Raw genomic sequence first — 11,312 nt, forward strand, 5'->3', positions numbered from 1 at the left:
ATCCAGAGGGAGTTTTCACATTGTGTTTTGGGACATGGGGTCAAACTGTTTGAAATGAGGGGGTTTTGTTAAACATCCATTATCCAGACCCAAATGTATTGTCTTGATTTATTGGGAGCCTGAGGCTCTCCACCACAATACTGCGGTGAATGCCGTAGACGGCAGTAAAATGCAGAACAGCTCTTAGTTTCCGTGGGAAGTTAAGCAAAATTATTTTCTTTTAAAAATGAAAAAAAGTATATATAATAATCACACTGATTTACTAAATGTTTGAGAAGTGTAATAACAAAAATCAAAAGCTAGATTAATTAAAACTAAAAATTAAAAGTTAATTTCTATTTTGGAACCATTATTTTATTTTATTTTTTTCCATTCTGAGTTCCTTAAGAAACTTTCAGCGAACAGTTCTTAAAATCTTAGTGTGAAGAACATTTTAATAATCAAAGGAACCGTTAACTCTATGAAGAACCTACTGAGCAGTGGAAAGGTTATATAGATATTTAAGGTTCTTCACTGAACCATAGGCACAAAAAAAAAAAACCTGTAAGGAATGTGATAAAACGTCAATTTTGATTTTGTCTTTGTGCTAGTCTTGCTATGTATTGTGTGTAATTAATGCTAATTATCCTGCTTTAACAGAAGAGAATGCAGGGCTCATTAAAACAATCTACTGAAAGAATTTAGACTCCACTTTACCTTATTTGACAAGTTATCCTTCATGATTTCAGAAGGATTTTTGCTCTTGGCATCATACAGAATGACAGAGCCATGATTTTATATCATCTTCTGAAGACTGAAGGTAAACAGGCTCTAATTATACAGCAATCCCCCTGCACAGGCTAGGAAATGTCAGCCTATTACTTCACTGCGAGTTTCAAATGCTCAAGATAATGACCAGTTACTAATTGGTGCTTATACTTTAAATCGGTTAGCATGGAATATAATTGCATCTATTATGGAGGTAAATAATCCCCGGAAATTAGCATCTTTTAGCCAAAACGCATCCTATACAGTACTACAGGGGAGAAAGGGTCTCGATGTTGACAGAGAGATGGTGTGATTTTTTTATTAGCTTAAGGTTCCCAGGGGCAAGGGTGTTGAGACCCCGTGAGCTTTCTTCTATCAGCTGTCGATGTATTAAGTGTAATGGGTGGCCATATTATTTTTCCTATGTGCCTGTGTGCTTGCTTGCTCAGGAAGAGCTGGAAAAAGACTCCCAGTTTACAAGAGACTGAGGTAGGGGAATTTATATATACTCTTAAAAAATTATTTTCCAGAAGGCGATGCCATAGAAGAACGTTTTTGGTTCCCCCAAGAACCTCTGAAGAACCCTTTTCCACTGTAAATTAACCTTTTGTGCAATTGAAAGTTTCCATGGACCTTAAAGGTTCTGTGTGGAACTAATGATGCCAATAAATAACCTTTATATGCCAGGCTTGGAACCTCAACAGCACTTTGGAGGCTGGCAGGAGAAAGCATGGTGGTTTGACCAGAGCGGTAAGGAGCATAAACCCCACCACCAAACAGCACCAACACCACCGCTGTCTGCCTGTTCACACCCATGTCACGCTTGTGTGACACCCCACTTTGCTGAGCTTATTTGAACTGTCCCACCCAATTAGCACTAATAAGTGACTTGGTAAGGATGAGCAGACATGGTGTATCCCATCCTTCCTTGTGCCCTCCCTGACACTTAGTAGCCCATGAAAATCCCCAAAAGACCACAACCCCTGCTAATAGACAGAGAAAGGCAAACGCATCTCGTTTTCTGAGCAAACAAGTGCCAGTAAAGAGGCAAATTAATGACAAGTCATTTGAAGGGGTTTGTCGGGGAAATGATTTTGCACACGTCTCACCGCTGAAGAATTGATTAGGACATGCTCAATCAAAGTACCTGAATCAATAAAGTAGCGCAGAGAGAAGAGAAAAGACATGCTCCAGCTTAATTTATCCCCTGCACCATTTCTTGTAGGAAAAGAGAGATGAGAGTGGAGATACCATACTAATCTGTCAGGTGGAAATGAGCAGTACTGTTAAGATAGAAATGTTGACTGAAGGTTTCAGTGCCTATATTTACTGTACCTGCAGTTTGCTTCTTTACTAGGCATCATACTGTAGCCCATGCTACGAGAAAGCAATAGAATGTATAGGGAAAGTATTTAAAGGCTATTAATAAGTATGTTTAAAATTCAATAATGGTATATTTGTGTGTGTGTGTGTGTGTGTGTGTGTTTATAAAAAAATAAATAAAACACGTTATAGTACGGTTTCATTTGCTAACATTAGTTAACTACATTAGTTAACATGAACTTACAATACTTCTGAATCTTAATGTTAATTTAAACATTCACTAACACATTATTAAAATCAGAAGTTAATATATGTTAATATTATTTAATGATGATCATGAACAAACAGCAAAGTGTTGTTGTTGTTTTAACAGTTAATTAACAAAGATTAATAATTTAATTCCCCATTGTTACTTAATGCATTACAGAACTAATTTCAACTAATGAACCTTATTGTAAAGTGTTAATCAACAATGCTGTAGTTATTGTTTAAATACATATGAATGGCGCTCAACTAGTTTAATCTCATCTTTTGATTACATGGGATATTGTTCCATTGTTATATAATTAATTATTGCATTAACTAATTAAAAGAGAATATTTTATATTTGGGGAACACCCTAAGAGCAGCTTTATTATTCCCTTTTGTGTTAAATGTGTTACATTTGCTAAAATGTATAGCTTTAAGAATAATTTTATAATTGTATTATTAATTGTCCTGGACTTATTAACGCAGTATAAAGCTCATTTATTTGTAAGTTATTGCTAGATTAAATGGAACAGGTTGAGGATTCAGCATAGGGTATTACAGCTATTCAGCACTGATGTTTTACAAGTTAGTAATGCATAAACTCCTGGTCCGAGGTAAATCATCATATCTGATACTGTATGCTGCTAGAGCTGACTGAAGTTGAACTTCCTTGTTCTGTCTCACATGTTTGTTTTTGTTTTTCCTCTGGTTTATTCGAGCCAGAAGTTGGAGGGTACTGCAGGCAGAGTGAAGCATTATTTTAAACATGGTTTTGCAGATTAGCACACTTGCCAAGCCCTGTGGAAGGCCCTTAATTGATTTCCCTTTTGACTGTTTACCTCAGCTGTAAGGGTTCCTGGAGCAGAGTGACAGCAGTGTCCTCCGTGCGCCGTAGCTCTGTGCAGCCGCCAGCAGCTCTGCCAAGTGCCTCATTAGTATTCCACGCAGTGGCATTTGCCAGCCTGAGTGTTGCCTTGGCAACACTGCCCACACAAGTGATGATAAATGAGGCTTTCAGTCTCCTCTCCTTGTCTCTTCTGCTCCTCGAACCTCAGAATGCAGTGCTGAGGAGGCCATGGCCAGTGTGCAGTTCTTCCTTCTGGAGGGACGGCCAGAAAAAGTGGGGTAATTAGGGTTTATACGATGCCGTTTATTTGAGCGCGAGTGTGGAAATAAAGATGGTAGTTATACAGACTATAGCTCAGTGAAAGATTGATTTGAGGACAATAATATTTCTATTTATATGGAAGAGTAATTCTTTTTAATATATATAAATATAAGGTTTTTTTATTTTATTTCATGCCATCTGATTTCTCTTAAGTAAAATGTGCTGATATTTTAAAACAGTTTTCACTCTGAAATTGCAAGTAAACTTCACAAATATTAAACATGACATTTTGAGGTAGAGAGACTGAAATAGTATTTGCTCATAACATATATATATATATATATATATATACATATTTGTATACTGTATATATATATATATATATATATATATATATATAGAGAGAGAGAGAGAGAGAGAGAGAGAGAGAGAGAGAGAGAGAGAATGAGATTTCTCATGTTCATAATTAACTGTTACAACTGCAGTATATTTATATCTTTGCTCTACTAACTTATTTAATTTCAATCATATAAGGAAAAAAAGACTAATTTATAAAATACATTTCAGGTAAAAAAAAAAAAAGTCAGAGCCTAGTAATTAGATGCATTTTCCTTGAGACAAAAAGAAAATTATTTGAAAGCAGAACTCATCTTCAGTAATATCATATTGCACAGAGACAGACTGTAGCTGGACGTGTTTCGGGATCCTCTCCTGATCCCATGGTGTTCATAATTAGCATAGATCAATCTAAGGGAAAAAAATATGAATTTGGGAAAACAATATTAAAGAATAACAAATAATATGTTTTGGCACACTGGGTATTTTGTATCATACTGTGTTAATTGTTTCACATTCAAAACATAATCATTATAAATGTAAACATTTCAAAATTAGCATAAAGAATTAATTCATTCACATTCCGATTAGATGTGTTACAGCATTAAAGGTATTCTGGGTTAGTTTGCTTTTAACACTGTCACCAACACCAGACATTAAAGCAATGAAATTATGAACTGTGAAACACGTTCTCCCATATGTTCACAGTATAAAGCTAAATTATATATATATATATATATATATATATATATATATATATATATATATATATATATATATATATATATATATATATATATATATATATATATATATATAGTGCAAGCAGGCACACAATGTTGCCCTGTTCAAGCTATTTTGCTTTAGACTGGCATACATCTATGAGAGGATGAAAGAGGAGATGTATTCTTCCACTCACAAATCTTCCTCATCCCATTTAAACAAAGTAAGCCGAGTTATTGGTGTATTACAGAAAGAGGTCTGAGAGGCAGGTTGAGATGAGATTCAAAGGCACTTTATTAAGAGTGAGGGGAAATGATCCACTGAAGTATCTCTCCTTTGTTTGTGTTGCAAATACTTCATTTGGCTGTGCAAATAGTCTCTCTCTCTCCCTCTTGGTGTATGATGGTTCTTCCCATCTCTAGGAATCTTATGATGAAACTGAATACTCTAAAACAATGAAAAAATTCATGTCTTCTTTCTTCATTATTATTTCTCTTATGGCAATGTACTTATATTAAAGCATTTTAGCTTATATTGTTTTCACCATGCATAAAACCATTCTATTATTATTATTATTATTATTATTATTGTAACACAAGTAAATATTATTAATAAAGTTATTAATCAATAGTAACAGCGGCATTAGAGCAAAACATTAACATTTGAGGAATATTATATATATATATATATATATATATATATTTTTTTTTTTTTTTCAGCATTAGGTGGCCTAATTTTTTCAAGGAAATTAGCCTCCCTTCAGATTTTGTGATTTTACACTTTTGAGAACATACAATCCTATGACAAATGGGAAAACCATTACTGAGGCCACAACACGATTTTATTGTTTACTTAAATACAATGCCAACTTAATTTCAGGACAGAGTGATTACTCGTTAGCTTTTTGATGAGTTCAACACTCTTGAGAATATATGCACTATATATTATGTAATGTATTGTAATGTATTACACTATACAGTACAAATTATGGCTGCAAAGTCCAGACGTTAAAACAAAGAAAAAACACACAATAACGAATGTTTGATAATTCCTATTTATTATAGAAAAAAGAAAGTAGTATATCTCTGGCAGATCCAATCAAGCCTGATTAAACTTCTCTAGGACACTAAGAAGTGACGACTTCAAACAGACTGGACACAATTGGCGAGTGTGAACCTCAGCCTCTAGTGTCAGCCTAACAGAGTGGGAGTAGCCGGAGGGGGCCGAGGGGGAGGCCTTGTCTATTAAAAGATAAATGTATTTTTTTCAATCCATTATTCATGGCAGGGCAAAGCATGGAGTCAGGGCTTAGCACTGCAGAGGAGCCCACCCGTACCGGCCCTCCCAGACCCCCACACTACGATAGAGGCAGAGCCAGCGACAGCTGGGAGAAGCAGAGAGAAAGGTTGAGAAGAGGGAACTGAGAAAGGTCAAAAGAGAGAGGAAGAGACACAAAGAAGACACAAAAAGGTTTTCTGGGATGGGGGGAAAAAAAGGGAATGAGGAGGAGCGAGATGACGCAAGTAAAAAGCTGCAAAGCACTCAAGACACTTTTGAACTCTCTCTTAGTTCGGCCGATAAACAACAATAACATGCTCATTCTCTTCACACACAACGCATTTCATTTTCATGTATTTTCTGCATGAAAGGTTTGAGCAGATATTTCTAAAATAGAAATGGACTCATTGCAGTTTGTGCTGAGACAACGGCGTCATAGTCTGCAGGGAAAACAGATTAGAAGTGGACTAAATATCTTTTGTCAGTCATCTTTAAATTATATGCAGCTCTGATGAGCAGCAAAAAGAATATGTCAAACATTTTTAGACGTCTGAAAAAGTGGCTGGAGGAGTTTCTTTCCCCGTGTTTTCACTTTTGTAGTAGCAGGTTTATAAAGTCCTATTAAATCTAAACATTACATTAATTCTAATTGCATGCAATTAAAACACTGCTGGAAGATACAACATTTGAACTGAAAAATATATATAATAATAATAATAATAATAATAATAATAATAATAATAATAATAATAATAATAATAATTCTTATTTAGGGTTTTATATTTCCTTCTCACACACTTGAACTTGCAAGAACAAAAACTGATCTATGTTAGTCCAGCATGATTTGGCAAAGTGCTTTGATGGAAGCATGACAATTTTACTTTTCGTGCAAAGGGGTGAATATGGTAACGATTGCAAATTTGGTTATCTAATTACTGAACCAGAGATAGAGAAGGATTATATGCTTCTTATATACAATTTCTTATTCATTTACCAATATGAAATTTCTAAAATGTTGTAAAAACATTGATTATTTCCTGGTTTTCAAAACTAAGACATAATGTGGTTTCAGACATTAGGACGTATTATATATATATATATATATGGCAGTAGATGACAGATTGGGGGACAATTATTCTTACCTGTTCTAATTCTAAGATTACCAGAATTGTCTCATGATTGGTGATAATTGAGCACATGCTGCACAATTTATGTGTTTCCTGCCAATGGCCATTTAGCAGGCCTGTTTAACTGATGCTCTGATTATAAGCTTCTCTGAGAGGAATGCTGCTCTGCCACCCATCCTTGGGCCCCGGCTTGCAGAGGCCACATGTTCTCAGTATGGAGCACAAACAGTGCCTTTACACAAAGAGACACATCCATCAAACCAATACAAACATTGCTCCAATAGGAGAATGTGCATATGCATATGTTAAGCAGATGTTAGATTTATGAACTTGTTTTCTTTAGGAAACTTCGTATAATCTTGACATCTATATTATTTATTTGACATCTATTACTTTTTAAAATCATATATATTGTTACACTTCACTGTATTCAAAATATCCAGATACATGTTCAATGTAAAACACTAAGATTTCAAAATGACTTCCAGAAGAACAAATTTTCAAAATCACTCAAATAATTAACATAGTAGCCTTATTTCATCAAAAGTGCTACTTTGGAGGTACAGGGAAACTTTGGTACAAAAAAACAGACATATATTGGCATAAAATGCACACCCACATTCGAAAGAAAGGAAACGCTACATTACATGAAGAGAGGGCGGACTGAACAAGCCACCATGCTGAGCACATTTGTATTTACACAAGAGAGCACAAGGGTGGGAACAGAGAGTGCAGGGGCTGGAAAATATGTGTGGCATCAGAGGGGGGTTGTTTGTGTGTGTTTGTGTATGTATGGGTCACCATGCCCATTTTCACTTTTTAGTGTTGTGGGCAAAGCGAATTGCAAAAACAAAGCACGCTCATATTTGGGCTTTGACATGTCAAGGATTACTTGTTCCATTGACTGTGCTGCCTATTATCTGCTTATCACTCTCTGCTCTTTACTCTCTTTCTTGTCTCTGCTCAATGGCTTCCTCTCACTGTCCATCCAACCCCGTGCACACACACTCACACATTTGCTTGCTCCCTCCCTCCTGATTCTCTATCTTTTAACACTTACAAAACTGAAAAGATTCGGTCTGGGTTGGGATCAGGCCACCTGGAAGCTGCAAAAGAGTTTGGCATCTCGCCAGTGGCCAGCTGTAGTATTGTGCTCTCCATTGCCGTCTCAGTTAATTCCAGGCATTGGCGATTGTTGCCATCCCTGTTTACGGCCCACCGCCTCTGCAGCCTAACCGGGCTCCCCAGGGCCAATTGTCCCTGGCCGTCTCTTGTTTAATGCTGTTTTGCAAGTTATTAAGCCCTGGAAGTCTATTAATCACAGTTCAGGGGCTGTGGAAGCCCACACAGTGGCTGCTGGGGGAGGGGCAGCGGACAGGCACGCTCGCTGTCCTGTAAAGGCTTAGATGGTGGTCCATTCAGATCCCTAACGAGATCATTACCACTAACTAAATACAAATCTGACCCCTTTGACCCGCTGGGAAATTACGTAGGAGGTCCCTAGCAGTGTGGGACATTAATATGGCATCCCGATATCCCTCCCTTTTCCTTCAGCCCATCCCACCTGCAACTCCCCCAGTTTTTACTCTTCCCCTTTCTCTCTCTCCAGTGGCCAGAAAACTAAACCTATCATCAAAAGAAGTCTAATCACTGCTGTGATTGTGGTAAACCAAGCCTGACAGACATTTCACTGAGACCTCAATAGAGCACATCAGTGCAACCTCCAAACCCTTCCTCCACCCCCCTCGCTGGCGCTCGTATTTTCTTGCTTTTTAAAGCGGGAGCCAATTGGCGGTGAGAGAAGCTGAGTCTTTTCAGATTACACTGTGTCCACTTTTCGGGGACCACCTGGCATGCTCATTTTAATATAATGGTGTCCTTCTTTCATTCACTTTGCCTTTCTTTCTTTCCCTCCCTCCGTTTCTATCACTTCTTCCTATAATTCTGCCTCTCAAGCCAAGCCATGTCCGTGAATTGCATCTAATCCATTGACCCTGCTAGAAAATTCCTGGTTAGCACTCTTTGGAAGAGGCTGGATTTGGGGGGATTACATGGTTGTGGTTCTGCTGGGTGGCACCTGTGACTGGAAGTGAAGCGAAACAATTATGGCTCACCACAGAACGTACGATAGCCCCCCGCATATCCTAACTTACATTCTTTTATCCTCCTTATTTTTTTGTGTGAGGGATCATGGACTATCACCCCTCTAATCTCTATCTGTGACAGTAACGTTGCGCTCCCATGCAGGTTGGCCTATGACCTGGGAGAACAGTGGAATGGCCTCAGGGTGAGGCATGAGAGAGGGAGCCCTCCTGGCTTATGTTTAGTTTCTGTCACTCTTAGTGTTTCAAGTGTCTCCACTTCAGGGAGTGAGAGCTTAGCTGCACCACTGGAAATGAGTGGGTGTGTCTTTGAGAAACCAGCACAGCATTCCTGGACACTGCCACCACATATTGTTTCTTTCCAACTATCCCTCCCTCTATCTGATGATTTTAAAGGGCTCAAATTGTAAGGAATCCAACTTTCCTTTCAGGAATCAAAATCTAGTCCAAAAGATGATTAATTGAAACGAAACTACTGGAACATCCTGACATCAGCCAAATGAATTAATCAATGTGATACGTCACTTCCTGTTTGTTGTTGCCGTCTTTACTGCATTTCAGCTATTTTTTTACTTAAAAAGAAATTTTATACACCATCGTTTCCGTTTATATAACGTGTGAATATATCCTCTATTGTATTCTACAACATAAACAATCAGAGGGCCTCGCTATAAGTAGTTTTATTTTGATCTCCCGGGTCCGCTATTAGCTTATAGCACTTTAGCATCACCAATTGTGGTTGTTGCTAAACACCCTTACATTGCTAATACTCAATTCACACACATTACCACTGCTGTACTCACTGTTACTTGCTTTAATGGCACATGAATGTCTACCTTTGATTGCAGGTGAGGACACGTTCGAGCTGCATTCGGCCGTGGAAAAGCAGATTCGTGACCTGGAGGTGAGGCAGGCCCAGCTGAGAGAGCGGAGAGCCGTGCTTGAATCATCCTGGGCTGACGCTCACAAGTCTGGGGTAAGTATACAGCGTGCTGTTAACAGTCCCACCACGTCTACTCCGTGTGTTTCTCTGCACAGGCCTGGTGCACCCAGGACGCGACCTTCCCAGATGTCCTTCACTCCGGCACCAGGACACCACAGACCCTGGGTGCATCCACAGCGGAGGACGTGAACCAGGCCCCGGGCGACGACTTCTCCCCCTCCTGTCCTCGAGATCTCCACCCGGAACAGCTTCGCTCCCCTCCACAAGATGGGATGCGATGCTGTGATCATCGGAGACTCCATCGTCCGACACGTCCGTGCTATGTTAGCCCAAGGTAAAGTGCACACTCATTATTTCCCTGATGCTCGTGTTCTCGATGTTTCTGCGCAGATACATGCGATCCTGAAGGCCGACGAGAGCCCCAGAGTTGTCGTTCTTCACGTTGGGGTTAACGACACCACGCTGCGGCAGACAGAGACGCTGAAGAGGGAGCAGAGGCGGAGCGGAGCTGCTCTCTGACAACATCTCCAGGACGCTTCGCTCCATGTGACTAGTAAGAAAACTCTCAAATAACTATTATGATGACTTTTGTTCCACCCGCTTAAACGATAAAAGTACTTGCTGTAAAAACTATTAAGACTGTGTCTGTTCCCCGAATAGTGAGGCCAAAATATAAATTTAATGTAGGATCTAGAAAAAATCGTATCGTTATTAAACCAGAAACATGTAAAGTAAATGAACAAAAACAATTTTTAAAGTCTGGGCTCATAAATATTAGATCACTCACACCCAAAGGAGTTATTGTAAAGGAAATGATCACAGATAATAGTTTTGATGTACTCTGCTTGACTGAAACCTGGCTAAAATCAAATTATTATTTTGGTCTAAATGAGTACACTCCACCAAACTACTGTTATAAACATGAGCCTCGTCAGACTGGTCATCGAGGAGGTGTTGCAACAATATATAGTGATATTCTCAATGTTACCCAGAAAACAGGATACAGGTTTAACTCATTTGAAATACTTCTGCTTAATGTTACACTGTCAGATATGCAAAAGAAATCTAATGTATCTCTTGCTCTGGCTACTGTGTAATAACCACCAGGGCCATATACAGAATTCCTAAAATAATTTGCAGATTTCCTCTCAGACCTTCTGGTTGCAGTTGATAAGGCGCTAATCATGGGAGAGTTTAATATTCATGTTGATAATACAAATGATGCATTAGGACTTGCGTTTACTGACCATCGAGAGCATCCTGTCGAGCTGCATCACTGTGTGGTATGGCACCTGCAAGGCATCCTGCCGAAAGACTCTGCAAACGCATAGTGAGAGCAGCTGAAAAGATCATTGGTGTCTCTCGTCCCTCCCTCT

The 11,312-nt window shown here is 38.6% G+C and overlaps 1 protein-coding gene across 1 annotated transcript in view; it reads left to right on the top strand.

Annotated features, from left to right (window-relative positions):
* Window positions 1-10,485, top strand: part of LOC128031587 (uncharacterized) — a 66,518-nt gene extending 56,033 nt beyond the window's left edge. Inside the window, exons 2-4 of the mRNA XM_052619913.1 lie at window positions 3,164-3,444; window positions 9,842-9,969; window positions 10,032-10,485. Coding sequence (XP_052475873.1) covers window positions 3,164-3,444; window positions 9,842-9,969; window positions 10,032-10,274 — 652 coding nt within the window. The 3' untranslated portion in view covers window positions 10,275-10,485. The remainder of the gene's footprint in view (window positions 1-3,163; window positions 3,445-9,841; window positions 9,970-10,031) is intronic.
* Window positions 10,486-11,312: the final 827 nt, after the last annotated feature.

This window comes from Carassius gibelio, chromosome A17, assembly GCF_023724105.1.
Source record: "Carassius gibelio isolate Cgi1373 ecotype wild population from Czech Republic chromosome A17, carGib1.2-hapl.c, whole genome shotgun sequence".
In the NCBI taxonomy this organism is placed as follows: domain Eukaryota; kingdom Metazoa; phylum Chordata; class Actinopteri; order Cypriniformes; family Cyprinidae; genus Carassius; species Carassius gibelio.